This window comes from Eurosta solidaginis, chromosome 3 (assembly GCF_040869045.1).
Source record: "Eurosta solidaginis isolate ZX-2024a chromosome 3, ASM4086904v1, whole genome shotgun sequence".
In the NCBI taxonomy this organism is placed as follows: Eukaryota; Metazoa; Arthropoda; class Insecta; order Diptera; family Tephritidae; genus Eurosta; species Eurosta solidaginis.
In genome coordinates this window covers 602,112-621,480 of record NC_090321.1, presented here as the reverse complement: position 1 = coordinate 621,480, position 19,369 = coordinate 602,112, and the positions used below count along the sequence as shown (strand labels likewise).

At 34.4% G+C, this 19,369-nt stretch overlaps 1 protein-coding gene across 1 annotated transcript in view; it reads left to right on the top strand.

The window, feature by feature from the left end:
- Positions 1–19,369, top strand: part of LOC137243798 (uncharacterized) — a 186,686-nt gene that overhangs the window by 129,619 nt on the left and 37,698 nt on the right. The window contains exons 7-10 of the mRNA XM_067771897.1: positions 10,190–10,300; positions 10,367–10,661; positions 17,012–17,137; positions 17,204–17,275. Of these exons, the coding sequence (XP_067627998.1) occupies positions 10,190–10,300; positions 10,367–10,661; positions 17,012–17,137; positions 17,204–17,275 (604 nt within the window). The remainder of the gene's footprint in view (positions 1–10,189; positions 10,301–10,366; positions 10,662–17,011; positions 17,138–17,203; positions 17,276–19,369) is intronic.

Below are 19,369 nucleotides of genomic sequence, written 5' to 3'. Positions count from 1 at the left end.
ACGGGTCCCTTATCGAATCGCCTGAGCAGTTGGTTGATGACCAGCAGAGGTGATAGTACCCCTCCCTGCGCCGTGCCCCTGTCCACTGATTTCGTGGCCTCGTACAATCCCAATTGTGATGTAATCTTCCTGCAATTTAACATGCAGCCGATCCATCTTGTTAAGGCTGGATGTACTTTAATGTAATTAAGACCATCCATAATCGTCCATTTAGGAACATTGTTGAAAGCCCTGGCAATGTCTACGAAGACTTCTAGAGCATATTCCTTATATTCCAAGGCTTATTTTGTTTTGTTAATTTTCCGCCAGGGTGGATGAATGATGTATATTGGATACATTTTCTGTCATCCCTTGTCAAATTTAGTTTCGAGGGCTTTCTCTATGCTTATTACCACCCTATGAAATGCGGTGCCTATCGACTTGCGTTTGGTGTACGTATGTTGTGTTGTGGACCGCAGCTTTTCATCCACGTTGGACTTTATGTACACATCTATCAGCCTCTCAAAGGTTTTGAGCAGTAATGATGTTAAGCTAATGGGTCTATAGTTTTTGGGATAAACGTGACCGATCTTCCCCGCCTTTGGTAGGAAAGCTGCGCAAGCAATTCTCCAAGAGTGCGGTACATGATTCAATCTTATGCACCCATCGAATATTATTTTAAGCCATTCCACGACCGCTCCACTTGTAGCATGGCCGTGAATATACCATCTGGGCCCGGCGATTTGAACTTAGAAAACGTCTTCACAGCCCATTCGATCATTAATGTTACCAATCACTGTTTATTTCTGCATATTGGCTTTGATGGTACCACGTTGGAGAACAGTTTTGTTTTTAACTTCACCTTAACTCGATATCCAATGCAGGATATCAATTTGGGAAACGTGCTGGATATAGATTTGGGGACTATAAAATTTATCTAAAGTTGGAAAATAATTTGAGAATGATGTTGGATATCAACTTGAGAACTTTATACATATTACTCGAGGGCTGGTGAAATTTTTGTTCGATGTTTGTTATATTTACAAACCTATTTCAAAGTAAACAATCTAATGAGAAAACAAAAAAAAAAATGCATTTGAAACAAAAACAATAGAGAAATACAGAAATTAAAAGCAAAAAAAAAAATATGTATATGTAATGTATTAGAGACTAATCATAATGTGAAATAGATGACCTATCTCAAAATGTTTTATCGCGCCAACGGTGGACAATCCTACCAAATCGGCCTTATATTAGAATTTGTTTGAAATCACTCCATCTCATAGCTTGGTTCAAAAAAGATGGCAAATTAAATTCAGTACAATTACAAAAAAGATTTTTTAACCAATTTCTGATATAGGCAGCTTGAGCAACAATCCAAAAAATAAAGAGCTTTGAAGTTACAACAAAATTTACTGAGATATTGCGCTATTGAAACTAATTAGAAGAAAGAGCATTCATTTACTCAGCCGATTGTTTATAAAATAAACAATGTTCAGTGTTTAATTTTGAGTTCTTACTCACTTCAAAGCGTAACATTCAACTAGCTGGCGTTTCTACTGTAGAGCTGGGTATTAATGATTACTTTAGGAATCAAAAATATCATCGATTCCTCATTACAAGTACTTGGGAAAAGTAATCAATTCTTTTCCACCAGAGCAAAGGAATTTATTATACATTTAAATGCCTAAAAAAAACTTTGTGCAAATGTGCTTTCTGCCCCACTAGTTTCGAAAGGAATTGAAAATGTAATTGAAATTTTTGCAGTTACATTCATTACCAGTCAACCCAGACTTGATCCAGACGAGCATGAGAAGGCCATAGACCGAATCCACAAAAAATCGGTAAACGCTTTTGCTAAGACGCGCGCATCAATTGCAAAAGAAGAAAGGACACTACCAAGGGAGACTCGAGTCACCCTGGACCAACTTCGAATGACTCGGAAATCTCTTAGGCGTGGACGGAACTCTAATACAGACATAGCAGCAATTATGGTTTTTTCGCCCTGTCAAAATTTGGTAGGTAATAAATTGGCCTAGTCTGAAGCCAGTGGTGTGATAGCAGTGGACTCCGTCTACCACACCAAAGATCCTGGGTTCACGCCCCGGGCAAAGCAACAAAAATTCATTATGCCTTGCAGATGCCGTTCGGAGTCGGCATAAAATAAGTAGGTCCCGTCGCGCCAGTTTGTAGGCAAAACTAAAAGGAGCACGACGCAAATTGGAAGAGAAGCTCGGTCTAAAATCTCTTGGGAGGTTATTGCGCCTTCATTTTATTAATGTATAATAAATTGGCCAAGTCTGAAGCTTCACTGGTAAGATGCAATAAAAATTACTATCTACTATCACAACTACTGCGACTCACTCACAGATGTGTAATTGAGTAAAATGTACATCTACGATCAGTGGCGATTTTTACCAAATTTCGTCAGTTAAATTCTTTTTTTACTTTCAATAATTCGAGAAAACACTTGCAAGAATTTTCAGAAATAAATGAAAATTTCGAGAGACCTTGTTAGACTAAAATTAACTTTGCTACAAAACTGCATACTCGAAATTCAGGAAAACCGGTAATTAACAGCTTTGAAAATTAAGTAACATTTTTGAGATTGGTTTGAATAGTTTCAGTTACAAAATTTACAGACGATTTTGATTAAATTATAGAAAATAAACTTGGAAAAAATTCAATAAAAAAAAAAAACACGTTATCAAAATATATAACAAATTGAATAATACAAATTTCATATAACTATGGCTATGTACTACAAATATATCCTAGCTAAGTAAACACGTTTTGATGTGTAATGTGTAAAGCAAAGCAAACGAAATACAAATTCCATATACATTAATGAAAAAAATAGCTTTGTTTTCATTTTGCTAAGGCTATGTTTTTATACGGAAAATTTTATTGCGACAAAGCGTTAATGCGAGGAGAGAAACGCCCGAGAAAAAAAAATTTAACGACCAGATACCGAGCAACAGAAGTTGAACCATGTGAATTCGATAGCAACCACAAAGAAAAAATGGGCAAACAGTTTCCGTGTATAAGCACTTACGATTAACCATTCAAATGTATTATAAAGGATGTTGAACAAAACGATATGTTGATACCATTTTCACATTTAATTGGTTCACTTATCCATTTGTTGAAAAACTGTCAAAAGATAAAACTAAATGCTGAAGCATCCCCTTTCTACTGCCATAACTAATTGCTCGATTAGTTAACTTACGTTTCCTTACAAGGCAAACATTTTGTTCTAAGATTTTGACGGACAGGCAGCGCAATGTAATTTTAAATATAAGCCGATTTTTCGGATCAAAACATTTGTAATACAAATGAAAGCCAAAGAAAATGCTATTTCATGATAATATATATTTGTATGCACATTTATAGTTAAAATTTTTAAGTTTATGCAATATCATTTGTTCAAAATTGCTGCCTAGTAGAATCATCACTACCGCTGTAACATATGTATTAAATAACATTTACAACATATAACCATATAACCAAAGACGTAACTTTTTCTCTCAGATTTCATAAAACTGGACCCTTGAAATCCTTAAAACTTTAAGTGGAAACAAAAAAGTAACTCAGACGTGCTAGAGTAGTTTGTTCATTGAACTGTACGAGGTCCGTTTTCCACGTTCCATGGGATTAGGGGGTGGGAGGACGCATGGCCTAGAAGGGGAGTGTCCTTATCGCTACAACAACAACAACAAGTCCGTTTTATGAAAAATACCATGGTTAGTAACCATTGGTTACTATGTTGCAAGAAAAAGTTTTTATTTTGTTGTGCTAAGTTTTTAAAAACAAATATTTCTTGATTGTCAATTGAGGAGTTGGGTGCAAAAAGGAAACTTATTTGAAATCTGACTAGATTTTTGACTCCATTAGACAGTCAATAAAGCTATAATGAAACAACTAAGAAACTGAATTTTGTATGAAAGATTGAGTTGAATAGGCGCTTTAATTAGAAAACTTGACTAATTATTTCACTAATTATCTGTTTGAAATCGGTATTAGTGTCGATTAAAATTAAATTAAATGAAAAATATCGTATAAAACTTCCATTTAAGTGGTCCTCAAAAGATTTCAAAAAAGTGCGTAATGTACATATGTACTTATACATGGATATTGAAAAAATTGTGGCTAATGGAAGGTTAAACGAAATTGGAAATATAAAAAAATTCTATACAATTATCTATGTATTACGATGCAAACTTTTAGGACCCACGACCGATGTCTTCCTATTCTTTTTCCCCACGTGAATTTGGGTTAAATTCACACACTAACTTATTTTGTATGAAATCTATACATAGTATATATATCGCTCTATCATACTATTAATAAATTATTGATAAACTTCCGATTATACTTTCACTTGCTGAGACTTTGCGAAATAAAAACTTAAAGATTGAAAACTATACCAATCAGGTCAACTATTTTAGTGTCTTTTTCCGACCGATGTTTAATACATCGTCAAAACTGTCATCAATGTGTCGCCAGTTTTTTGATATTGAGTATTTTTCTAATATCGATAGTAAGGATTTAGTCCATACTATCTATGCTTTAAAAGCGACACATCGGTTGCATCCCTATTTACAATATTGCAAGCCTCTCCCTAGTCTTCAATCAAAGTTGTTTCGAATTCAACTATTCCACAAGAATATGCTGCTTTTTGATTGCAAAACAAGTTTATTTATAAGTTTGGTTTCTCACGATTTTTCTCGATGGGTAAAAAATAAAAAGCTACACCAATGTACCTGGTGATTATCCTCGCTTTCGCCTCGATCGCCTTGTAAATAGCTTAAAAGTTTATTTTATTAAACTTTTTGTTTGAAAATTGTATTTAAACTAAAAAAAAAATTTGCTATCAACCTAATCCAATGTAATTTGAACACTGCGATAATAGAGCATGAATGTCTTTTTTGTAATTTAATTTATTTAAATATTTTATTTTTTGTTTTTTTTTTTATAAGGAAAAATTAGGGATATTATCTTTGCCTAGAATCCTTAGAAAACGTAGAAAGTTTTCCATTTTACTGTCAAAAGTTTTAAACACAACAACAAAAGACAATTGTGAAACTTTTTCTATGGTTCTGACATTTTCTATACTTAAACCCATGTATATTTTAACAGTAAATTTATAAATGTGACAAGAATACATTTTATACTTAAATTTTGACGCTTAAAGCAGGATCAGATTGAAATGATAATGCTTGTGTAAGTGGTTCGTTCGCTGTGTTGTATTTATATGACATGGAAAACGTGGAACATTTTCTACGTTTATTACGCCTCCTAGACTCAGAGAATTTTCACGATGATTCTCACTTTCAAATCGGAAAGAGCCACGTTTTCTATTCTAGAACTGCCAGTTTTTGAGTTAAATACCGTAACTATTTTAGAAGTTTTGTTTTGTTCTGTTGCAAATTTCCAGACTTACACATTATCCATAGAAAGTAATAAGCACAACATTATTTGGGATATTCACATCAGCTCGTTATCAACTTATCTGCTTAAAAATTATTTCTCTACAGTGCATTTTGTTTTTGTTAAAAATATAAGCACATAAGCTGATAATCAGGGTCCAATTATGTTTACATTTTTGGTTACATGTTTAGGAATATTAATTTTTAAGTATTTTTTTCAAATATTGTTTGCTTTGCTTCAAGAAACGAATATTTTGTGTAGTACTAACAAATTTAGAAAATTAAATATTGTAGAAAATTGAGAAATGATTGCGGATCAGCCAAGCCTGTATATTGTATAAAGTTTTAACCATATTTCTAATTAAAACCAACATATAGTATTTATGCATTACTACTGAATGAACTAATTACTAATAATTTAATTTACTAATACTTTATATTAAATATTTGCATACCTAGTCTTTGGGGCTCGCTTGTTTTAAAGCATATTTTTCACTTTATTAATTATTATCAAAAATATAATAATATATGTTAGCTTAATTCAAAAAGGCCTCGACCGACAAAATACAAATTTTTTACATATTATTTTTTCATGCAGAAATGGTTTTTTAAAAGTTGCATAATTTTGTTGTTATTGGTTTTAATTCTATAAAATTTTATAGGGGGTGTCTTTTAATATATCATACCAAAATCTGTGATAATCGCAGTTTCAAAAAATCTGTTGATTAGAGCCTTTGTGATTTAAGCTGAAGATATGTGTGAATAAATTTTTTTAATTTGGATTTTTGACGTATGCCTCATTTTGTTTCTGTATATCTTTATACATATGTATATGTATATTTTTCTTGTGTGCGTGTGTAGGTTGAATCGGCCGGACCATGAGGGCCTCACATAGACTGAATAGTCCGTAGTGTTAGTGTGAAGTTTGTTTAACGATCAAACTGAAAAACCTATGTTATAAAACAACTCCGTCCTTTTGGCAAATACTAGAAGTTTTCTCGGACCTATGCCACTTGCTGTTTCTAGATCTGACAGCTGTATCACTCCTAATAGCTGGCGTCGTAGCCTGGAAAGCTTAGCGCACGAGCACAAAACGTGCTCGATCGTTTCTCCCTCCAACCCGCACTTCCTACATCAGCTATCACTGACCAAACCTAATTTCAAGCCTGTGACGCCAGAAGGCAGTGCTCAGTCCGAATACCCGTCATAAGTCTACAGTCCTCTCTTTTAAGTCTAAGGTTGTAAGACCTACACATAAGCTTCAAGGTATGCCCCCTTTTTAGCTAGTTCATCCGCTTTTTCATTCCCATATGTATGCCGCGACAGTTATTGAAAGCCCGCTGCAGTGGTAAATAACTCGCTAAAAACGAGTTATGCTTAATAGCGGAGACACTTCTATGCTACGGTGCTGTCAACATCAAATATGTTAGTGGATTGTAGATACTAAAACGGCACCATATTTGCATGTTTTTTTAAACTATATTAATTTCTACTTATTTTTGTTTTGAATTTTAAATATTTAACGAGCTCGAGGCCATATACATATATATGCAGATTAAAACCAGGATAGATTTTATATATATGTATGTATATATATTAAATTTTATTTAGTCGATATTTCGACCTCAGCTGATCAACAGGAGCAACAGGAGAGCACTATGAGAGTTTCGCCTATTATTTACTTAGTTTAATGTATTGCTGTTTGTGTAAAAATTTGTTTACCATTACTGTATATTTTTTGATGTTTACTTTTTCGGTTATTGCCTCTTGTTCTTATGTTTAATATTGTAAAATTAGTCGACAAGCTACACCCAAGAGTGTAAGTTTATAAATAGGTTTTTATATGTTTTATGATTTTAATGTTTCATGTTTGTTGTTACAGTCTTGAGAATGACCTCAGATTGAGGTCGAAATATCGACTAAATAAAATTTAATATATATACATACATATACATATATAAAATCTATCCTGGTTTTAATCTGAATGTATATGTATATGGCCTCGAGCTCGTTAAATATTTAAAATTTATAAATCTAAGGCCGAAAATAATCAGAAGATATTTTTGTTTTGTTGAATTTCCGACAGGGTGGATAAATGATGTATGTATGTTGGAACAATTTTCCGCCATCCCTTGTTAAATTTGGTTTCGAGACAAACCGTTTTCGACGTTGTGCCATCATCAGTGTCGATTTTCGTTCTAATCTGTCTTTGTCGTTTGTATTGTATTTATAGTACGTAGGTACATGAGCAGGTATTGTTAAAATGGATGTTTGTGTATATTTATGTGTATGTTGTGTGTGTTCATTCAGAACCGAGGGTGGTTTTAACTGATCGATTTGTGTGACTGACTGAGGCAGGTAAAAGACAGTAATTCTAGTCTGTTAACCTTTGAGGGTTGTTGCTTTGGTGCGTTTATTTGTTGTTGTGTGTTTGTCTGGCGTACCTGTGTGATTACTTTGATTCTTGTAAACAAGTTTTAAGGCCGAAAATAATCAGAAGATATTTTTGTTTTGTTGAATTTCCGACAGGGTGGATAAATGATGTATGTATGTTGGAACAATTTTCCGCCATCCCTTGTTAAATTTGGTTTCGAGACAAACCGTTTTCGACGTTGTGCCATCATCAGTGTCGATTTTTGTTCTAATCTGTCTTTGTCGTTTGTATTGTATTTATAGTACGTAGGTACATGAGCAGGTATGCTTAAAATGGATGTTTGTGTATATTTATGTGTATGTTGTGTGTGTTCATTCAGAACCGAGGGTGGTTTTAACTGATCGATTTGTGTGACTGACTGAGGCAGGTAAAAGACAGTAATTCTAGTCTGTTAACCTTTGAGGGTTGTTGCTTTGGTGCGTTTATTTGTTGTTGTGTGTTTGTCTGGCGTACCTGTGTGATTACTTTGATTCTTGTAAACAAGTTTTAAGGCCGAAAATAATCAGAAGATATTTTTGTTTTGTTGAATTTCCGACAGGGTGGATAAATGATGTATGTATGTTGGAACAATTTTCCGCCATCCCTTGTTAAATTTGGTTTCGAGACAAACCGTTTTCGACGTTGTGCCATCATCAGTGTCGATTTTTGTTCTAATCTGTCTTTGTCGTTTGTATTGTATTTATAGTACGTAGGTACATGAGCAGGTATGCTTAAAATGGATGTTTGTGTATATTTATGTGTATGTTGTGTGTGTTCATTCAGAACCGAGGGTGGTTTTAACTGATCGATTTGTGTGACTGACTGAGGCAGGTAAAAGACAGTAATTCTAGTCGGTTGACCTTTGAGGGTTGTTGCTTTGGTCCGTTTATTTGTTGTTGCGTGTTTGTCTGGCGTACCTGTGTAATTACTTTGATTCTTGTATACAAGTTTTAAGGGCTCTAATATTGTGCCAGAATATTATTTTAAGACATTCCACGAACGCTCTACTTGAAATTTGTAGCATAGCCGATAATATTCCATCTGGGCCCGGCGATTTAAACTTGAGAACGGTTTCACCGCCCATTCCATCTTGGTATCGGTCACTAAGCCCGGCAGTACCCACTCCGTGATCGAAGTGTAAGTGCTGGCTCTTCTGAATCATCTCCCGATGGGGAAATGTGTATCTCAACTGCCTGCTCAGTCCAGAGTAGCTCTTGTTGGCAAGAGTTACTATCCGTGTGATTTCTAAGCTGACATTGTGTTTGCGGTTTCCCAAATAGACGAAATCCTTCACAGTCTCGAATTTACATCCGTCAACAGTGGTATGGATTCCAGGGCGCGAATGCATCGATTATTCCTTGAATGACAGCAAGTACTTTGTCCGGTCCTCACCGCAATACACACGGCGCTTTTGCTAAGGTCAATGATATCAATATTAAAAGCATACACCAGTAATTGTACGCTCTTATAATAGTTTAGTTCTGTTGCTAGAATTATTTTCTCCAGCATTAGGTTTAAGAAATCGCACAAAAGGGAGTCGTCTTGTCCGAAGCCTCGATTACTTTCGAATGGCTCGGAGAAGGCCCTCCCAATCCTTACGGAGCTGGTGGTGCTGAAGGACTGCCCTTTAAGTGTACTTTTTTCTTATCGCACTGATAACGCTACAATCACAAACATTTTATAGGCTGTCTTCCATTGATTATGATTTCAAAACTTTGTGCGAGCATATTGTTATAGCAGAAGTATTGCTTATATTGTTGTTCTTTTTATTTGATCTTTTTCATGCATTTATTTGCGTTTAACACATTTTAGAAAGAACCCCAGGTAGCATTTTCACAAAATTCATGCATTCAGATGCGGATCGTTCGGGTCTTTTCATTATGTTAAACTATAGCTACATATCATTTGACAACTGCCTCTTTGGAATAACGTAGAAGACGAACGAAAATAATAGAAAGTACCATTGCTAGACGAAATCGTAAGAGACAATTCTTTCGTCAGAGCTAAAGATGCCCCCGATCTCTCATAAAACGCAAACATAAGACAAAAAGCTTAGCGCTTTTAAAAAATATAAATCATAAAACTAAAAGCTCATCATTATTTCCTTTCTCTTTTACTTTCATTACATGTTTTGTTTCAAAATTAAAAAAAAAAATTCTGATCACATTGCGCTACCTTGAATCTCGAAACTCAAATTTATAAAACAACGTTTTATTTCCACTATGAAATACAAATTCGTTTCTCGCAAACGTTTCATTCTTATCCTAAAAAATTTTCTACAAATACAATTTCTATACCAACTACCACAACTACCTGCACTTCATAATGCCCAAATTATACACCAACCATTTACTGTGTGTCGTTGAAGTGGGTCGCTGAAAGTTCACCAACACACTCAACACCAGTGCGCATTGAAGATGCCTTACAATTTGTGCCACCAGGAACAAATCCAAAAGAATTTAAACGCTTACAACAACAGGTATTTTATCACCTAAATTTCTAAAATTTCTACAATTTTCAAAAACGTAAACCTTTCTTTTCATAGATTAAAGATAATCGACGTGCTGATAAAATATCCGCAGGTCCACAATCACACATACTCGAGGGTGTTACATGGGACGAAGCTAATCGTATTAAGGATGCCACCGTTTCGTCAGCTGGCGATCATGTCGTGCTAATGGGCGCCGCCTCCAAGGGAATCATACAACGTGGCTATCAACATAATGCGGCCGTTTATAAGGCACCATATGCTAAGAATCCATTCGATAATGTAACCGATGATGAATTGAATGAATATAAGCGCACGGTAGAACGTAAAAAGAAGAGCATTCATGGTGAATGTAAGTATATTTGTAATTTTTTTAACGTACACCCAACATTCAATGAAGTAAGTTATCGTTTAAAAGAAGATTAGACAACTAGCACTGTGCAGGCGGTTAACCAGATACCCGGGCATATGCCGTAAGTTTGACTGGTCTTCCGTCGAACCGCCTAAACAATTTGTTTATAACCAGCGTCCACAGCATTGGTGATAAAACCGTTTCAGGGCTTTCTCTATATTCATGACCACCCTATACAATGCAGTATCGACAGAAACTTATGGAATCACAATTTTGTTTAATGAAATAATTATGTTTTCCTTTTCACACAGGTCCATTTGCTTCATCAAGCTAACACCTGTCAGTGTGCGAAGGGTGCGTCTCGTCTTCAAGGCACTTTTGAAGTTGTTGAAATCGTTCTTGAAATGCTCTTCACCGCAGATGGATACTTTTCCAGTTTTGCACCTCTTCAGAAAAACCCGCTTTTGTTTTTGACAGAAAAATGTCATGTTCCGGTAGGCCTTTAGGACACATGAGATCGTTCCCTTCCAGTAAGATACGCCTCAATCTCTCCCAAGAAAAACACGATGCGCCTGTTTTTACCGGATGTCAAAGAAAAATTTGTACGCCCAAATGTTTTTTCTAGGCATAAATATTCAAATAAAACTGCTACAAAACATATTTTTTATGATACAACCTACTGTGCAACAAGTTCAAAAAAATTAATAAATAGAAAGCGCGATAACCTCCGAAGAGACCTTAGGCCAATTTGCGTAGTACTCTTTTTAATTTTTTCTACAAATTGGCGGTACGAGACCTACATGTTTTATGCAGACTCCGCACGGCATCTGTGAGGCAGATGAGTTTTCACTGAGAAGCTCTTCATGGCAGAAATACACTCGGGAGTGTTTGCCAAATAACTTCCGATGGGCGAAAGCGTTTATAAAAACTTGTTTCTTATTGAAACAACTTTTTTCTCAATTTTTAATGCTGCTTTGCCCTGGGTTTTAACCCGAGGATCTTCGGTATTGTAGGCGGGTAACGCTACCACCACACCATGGCTGCCGCCAGTTCAGGTAATACTATAAACATATTCGGCCGGCCAATTCGACCTATTCTAACCTACTGTGAACACTAACTTCAGAGTACGATTAGCAAAATACTGGATGAATAAACATAGCGTTCTCGAGTAAAAACTTGTTTCTGTAGTAATTAAAGCAACTGTTCACTCCATTAGTTCAATAACAATTGAATTCCTTATTCAGTTAGTCACAATAACATACCGACGCTTTTCATTGTTCTGTTCACAATAGTTTGAGTATTTACAATGGTTAACATTTTCTCAATTAAAGAGAGTTCACATCAAACAAACTGAATATATTAGATACTACATTTCTCTAATATCAATCGAAATTTTAGTAAGAGGAAAATTATGTTCAACGCAGCGCTACGAAATGAGTCACTTTCTCTATTTATGAGTCTAAATCTCTGCTTATTTGCGACTGTTTGGTAACATTTTCTGGACTCGTGAATTGGTGCGAGAATATTTGGTATGCTTGAATTTGAGCATCGTTCACTTGTAAACCAAACTTAAGTTTGCAGTGTAGAATTAAGCATAAGTAACGGGGCTAAACAAATTGTTTTATTGTTTGTTTAGTAGCAGCTTTAATATTCGTCTTTTTATGTTTTGGCTCTGTTTTGCCAGGAAGAAAATAAAAAACGAACCCAAATCTTGTTCGTTATATTTGTTCGCTTTTTTTTTTTAATGAAATAGCAGAGTCAGGCAGACTTTGTATTGCTGGAATTGGTTTGTCTACATTTCAAAAGTGAGCTTCGCCTCCCCTCTTCACTCTCTGTCCCGTTCTCTTCTACTTTGTCTTGAATTCTGTATCTTATTCTTTTGCATCCACTCTCACTCCCACTCCTACTTCCACTAACACTCACTTAATTTTCTGACATATGGAATCTCTATACTCTCTCCATCTGACCACTCAACCACTACGAAACTATATGAAACTAACGTATTCATCTTTACATATAAGATCCAGATAGGTAATTGAGACGTTCTCCTGGCCGATAATATTCCTCTCTGTGATGTATCTACTTTCTCATTCTTTCTTGTAATTTTTTGCAAAAAAAAACTTATCTTACCTCCGTATTTGATCCCTGTCTCTCCTCCGAATCTTTCCCTTCCATTTTGTTCGTCATATTTCCTTCTCTAGGCTCCTCTCACCAGTATCTGTCTCTCCGTCTCCAATTCCCACTCCTATCTTTTATTTTCCCTTTTCAACCTATGGCCTTTTGTAAACCTCCCCCTTCTTAAAACCCTCTTTAAAACATCCTATTTAATGCCCATATTGTGAAAACAAATTCTGGTATCACCCACGCGTTCACATTACGAACAAAAACGAACCAGCTATTATTTTTAAAATTGGTTGTTTGAACGCAAACTTGTCCCTACATTTTTGAGATATTTTCATAAAATTTTGTGAGCGGGTGTATTTAGGTGTCCTATTAGACATTTGTGGGAACCGGTCGGATCGGTCCACTATAGCATATATCCCCCATACACTTACGGTAAGAAAACTGTTTCCCTCTTACAGTATTTCTACCGTCACTACAGCTACGCAAAGAACGTTTTTAGTTCTTGTGGTATATACTGATAATACCTCAGCTCATTTGGTGATATGTTAAGACAAAAAAGTTAGTAAGTCCCTAGCAGTTTTCGGAGAATCAATGATATTTAATAAAAGTAAGTGTTATCCTTAAGAAAGAAATTTACATAAATGTTTAGAATTGCAAAAAACCCGATATATGAATAACGTGGGCGATGTACATTGCAATGAATCATCCTGTAGGAGATTGTTGATGAAATATATAGGATCGGAGACTTTATCCTGTCATTTTGAAAGCGATGACCACGACAAGCAACTGAACACGATGATACGGACATCATCAAAATAGCTCTTCTGAGCACTTTGAGGATAGTATAAACATGAAAATTCGAATCGCAACGGTACAGCGTCTCTTGAAGAAAAATAATGTTGATGGCCCACGGCTAAAAAAATCCCGCTTTCCACCACAAAAAAGCGATCCCGCATGCTAACTGGTATTACGAAAACATAAATTGGACAGGGATCGATTGGCTATGATTCATATTCTCTTATGCGTGCACAATAAATTTTATTCAGTTAAGGTTCGCTATGCGTCGTAAGGCCCAAAAATCAGAACAATTTAGTCAAAACTGCGTTAACAAAACTTAATTAAATATATTTATTTCGCGCTAATCAGAGAAAATGACTCGTCCCCATTCGCTCCGAGGCCAGTTTCTTTTTTTCTCGAGGAAATTAATAGCATCGCACAAGGTGAGAAAACCCTTGCAGGATTTCATAGTAAGATTTCTAAGCTCCTTAATTTAGCCTTAGCAAAAATTTAAATGTCCAGTGATGACATCAGCGAAGGTATGAAAGCATACTCTAACCAGGAGGCGGTGAGGACGTTTATTCTTGGGTTAAACTCAAAATATATCAGCGGTGCATTGTAACCCATGGAATTTGGAATCGCCATATGCGATAGCTTGTACCATTTCCCACGACAACATGACCGATGAGTTTGAGACGCAATCCAGACTCCAAAATCAAAACAGACATTTTACATACAAAAATCGATGCACCTACTCACCACCACTCAGGCAGTATAAGCCGAACGTAAGGATACAGAGCAATTACCAAACAAGAAATGTTTACCACCAACAACACTAAACACAACAACAACAACTTACACCTATTCCAATGGACGGCTGTTAATGAAACAGGATTCGCCACGGATAGGTGAGGTTGACAATTGGGTTTGGAGAAGCTATATATTTCGCTGGCAACCTGAGAAGGTTGCGCTACACAACCCTTTGAATCTGGTATTTTAGTCGCCTCTTACGACAGGCATACCGCGGGTATATTCTAACCCCCTAACCCGCTCGTGGTTCTCCGCCGACGCTTTCCATATTTTACATTATTTGTTCTTTTTAGACAATTATAGTAATTTTTTCTTCAAGGATACAACTATTACTTATATGAAATATGTTTGATTTTACGAAAACTGCTAGGTACTTTCTAACCTTCTCGCCTTAAGAACCCACACGATACGTTAAGGAATTATCGTTGTTAAACACAATACCTAAAAGTTACGGAGCTGTAGCGACTGTACACTCAGAGAAAAACGCCGTTCTAAAATCTAGCACCACCGGACTCAATTCAAGCTTTTCATGTTCTTAATTTTTTGTTCTTGAAAAACGAACGACCTGTTCTCAAAAAAACAACCTTGTTCTTGAACTGACAACCATTTTCTTGAAAAGAGAACGGCTGGTCTTAAAATATGAACAAATGTTCTATTAATGAAAATGTTCTTAAATTAAGTTCAAGAAAAAAGAAACGGTATAATTCGTGTGCACTACAATGTTAAATACAACATTTGGCACGAGCTACGAAGCAATTGTAGTGGCCAGCGGCTGTGATGTTGCGGTTGCGATCGTGTGGCGAGAGTTCGATCACCGTCAAACTCTTAAATTTTTTTAAAACAATTTTTTATGTTCTATTTTTTTAACTCTTATTTTTCGTTCAGTTCAATTCACTATATTATATACAGTTAATTCTCAAACTAGTTATGAAATGTTTTAAGTATATATGCAGATTACGTCTTCAAATAAGAATAATTGCTCCATAAGAGAAATGAATGAAAAAATGCATATTATTTATACTTATTAAGAATTCATGAGCTTGACACCGGCTTATAATAATTGAATATTCAATTATTGTGTTTTTTAAGAGAAACTGAAAGAAAGAAAGAAACATTTACTGGCATATTGCGATGGTACCATTTCGAAAACCGCCTCGTAATCATCATCAGGCAATTTCGTAATGTTATCAAAGGTTTCACCGAGACTCGAACCGCGAATCACACGGTGAAACTGCAGTTGCCTTAACGGTTTTCGAAATGGTACCATCGCAATATGCCAGTAAACGTTACTTTCTTTTCAGTTTCTCTTAGAAAAACATAATAATTGAATATTCAATTATTATAAGCCGGTGTTAAGCTCATGAATTCTTAAATAATAAGTTTAAATTGAACACACCATTAAACAAACAAACATAAATTTTTTATTTATGACAAAAAAATTATTATTAATAAAAAATGAATGGGTACCTATTGAAAAAAATACTTTCCCCTCCCACCAAAGATCAAGCACGAACCGTTCTTAAATTGAAACCGAAAAATGTTAAATCCACCCCAAATCGTTCTCGAAGCGAGAGAACGAATAATCTTAAATCAAGCCCAAGTAGTGCTTGAAATGAGCACAGAAGTTTCACACATCAATATCAAACTGGTCATAAAATACGAACGGTGTGCTTGGAAAAACTGTTCTTAAAACAAGCCCATCGGTCACGAGTTAAGAAAAAACGTACTTAACAGACTTTTGTCAACGAATGTTCTTAATTTTGAACTTGTTCCGTTCGTTTTAGAACGATTTTTTCTCTGAGTGTAGAAACGCCGTAACAGGCAAACAATTTTCCTCGGTTTTTTTTTGACAGTAAGTGTAAAAATGTCATCTTATGCTTTTGTATACAGCACATATTGTTGTCTGAAAAAATCACATCGGTCGTATATACATATAACATATATCCCCTACAAACGATTGTTCAGATAAGAAGCTTTTCGTAATTTCTGCCCTATGTTAACAGCTAGAAGCTTCAAATTTCGCTGAATGTTTGCGTATAGGGCATGCATTGTTGTCTGAAAAAATATTATAGATCGGTCGTATATATAGTATACATATATATAAAACATATCGGCCCCTGGTTCACTTCCCGGGAAGATAAAAAGAAAACGGACCGAATTGCGATTCTAAAGCATCCTCAAATTCCCTCGAACATACACACAAACTTTTATCAAAATCGGTTCAGTCGTTAAGGAGGAGTTCGGTAACAAACGCACGTACAGAAGAAATATACGTATTAAGATTTCCGTTTAACCACTTAATAGATGTGGCGGTCGGCGACAAAAGAATTAATATTTTTATACCACGAAACTGCGTCGAACCAGCTCTGAATTGATCCCGGACATTTCTAGTAATTTTTTTTTTATTTGAAGAAAGAATTTTTCGAACGTAGGACCAAAGACCAACTCCTGCCCAGCCTGGCGTTAAGCATGGCTTTGATATTGGATTTGGATTTGTAAATGTCTTTCAGTAATTAATCTTTTTCGATCGAAATTTGAGTATAGTCTACGAGTCAATCCAAGCAAAAACTGCAGAACTGATAAAGTGTTTTCGAATTGTTTTATTGCTTGCTTTTTGTAAATACTTGTTTTACGCGCAGATACCGATACTGATTTCTCCGAATCAGAGCCACTGAGTTCGATGCCGATCTCAGCACCACAACAAACGAAACAAACAACAATCACAACTGCCGCAGTTAGTCAATCGGAACCAGAAGAGGTTTCAGGTAAAATTGTGAATTAAATTAAAAATCGATATGTTGGTTGAAAAAAATGATGACTTAAAATTTTAGAACACCAAGTAATGAGAATACAAACTCAGCAAGCGCCAATTCCAAGCCAACCCGAAGTAGTGCTGAGCGATGGTAAGTGCAAACAAATAAGTTTTATTTTCATACATAAAACAATTTCGTACCTTTTAATAAATAAATATTAAAGGTTTATTTACAAAAAAAATATTGAAAAAATATGCTGTTCGTATAATGTATTGTTTTGAACGCGTTTATATATCATACTTTTACTATATACATGTTTTTTTTATTGTGTGATAATTTGTTTTGTTATACATGTTTAGGTTATTCAAAGCACACTGATTTGAATTACCTACCTTTATAAATATGTATGTGATATAAATACTTGCTTGTTTTTTTTTTTTGTATTTATATATTTCAATTTCAAAGTATGTACTTCTTTTTTATTTTCTCTTTAGTAGATAAATTGTTTTCTTTTGATTATGCAGTAAACAATTTCGTTGTGTAGTATTGCCTTTTTTTCAATTTTAGTTTTCAAACTATTTGAGATATTTTTGTTCAAGCTTTGTCGCGTGCCATTACAAGGCCAGTCCCCATATAAGCTTTGTAAAAGTCAGAGGTTTTCGTGAAAACCTTTTGAGTTTGTCAGCTAGTACAAATGGGAGTTTTCTCTTTGAGCTAATAAATAAATTATGTTCATCCTGGTCCAAAAAATTATAAATGTACATATGTACATATATTCAGGCATTACTACTCTTTCGTTTTTTAACTTATACCGGTGAGACCGTTGTCGTTTTTTTTTTTTTGCCTTTTCTTTACATCACAAATTTAGTTTTTTAAGCTAGTTTAGCTGAATGAATTCCTCATTTTTTGCAATATTTTTTGGCATATAATAACGCAATCATATTATTTTTTTTTTTTTTGAAATAAAAGTTTGGACCAAAGTGTCGAGTCAGTTACAATGGCAACTCCCATATATAAAAGTCTGTGAATTTTTGTTTGTTGCAATTTTTTGTTTGTTGTATTTTTGTTTTTTTTTTTTAATAGAAACTTTTAAGTGTAGTTTTTGTGTTTGGTATTATTAAGTTTTTATTTAATTTTATACTTTTCTTCTCTTCCCTTCCCTATGGCCACTTCAAAAAACCTTAAACAAAAAATGTAACAAAATTTTTATACAATTTTGTGCCGCAACGTAAATCCAAAATTAACGTTACTTTTTTAAATTAAATATATTGCATATTTAACATTTGTAATTAAATAGTTGTTAGATAAAAACTATTACCCGTACTCGATAGCGTATTTATAACATTTTTGTAGTATGAAGCGTACTTATACTTTATTTACTTTACTTTATTTTAAAAATATTACTAATTGTTTATTTGATTCTTAATATGTTTTTCTGGTTTATACTCACGTTTGATTTATTTGCAAAAAGGGCCATCATGTTGTACGGCGTGTATTAAGTGATTTATTATTTTCTGCTACTACTACTACCATCACTTCTGGTACAATTTTATTACTTCTATTATCTACTACATAATACTTTTGTCACTGTTTAAAATCCAAACAACTTTACGTACATACTTCGTACTAAAACTACAAACAATACAAATAACATACGTTCCAAAACGTAAAACTTAAAAATTCCTACAAAATGTAGCAAAAGCAGCTGCAGTTTTTTCCTTGATGAGGGCATGTTTTCGCCATTGTGTTAAAGTGTATGTGTTTTTTTTATTAAAGTCCTTTTTCTCTTTAACCCTAAATTATACATTTCTACACATTAATGTATTTTTAATAATTTGAAAATTTTACAAAAACACCACTAAAATAAATTTGTTTGGGATTTTAAAATTTATAGTTGTTTTCTATTAAAATTTAAATTTGAATATCTCGAAATATTGGCGTACTTTGAGCAAAAAAAGTCTGCAATCCAATGACCATTCATGATCAGAAACTAAGAAACCTACAACTAAAACTAACTAGATAATACAATAATAACAAAAATGAAAAAAAAACAAAAACTTTAAAGAAATAAATATAAAAATGCAATAAATAACCCATACAATGAATACTTATTAGTAATTATTGAAATAGAAATGTAAATAATAATAAAAATAAAAGAATTGACTTAAAAAAATGAACGTAAAACAGCAGTTTTTCATGACAGAAATACACTCGGAAGTGTTTGCCAAACAACTGCCGAGGGGC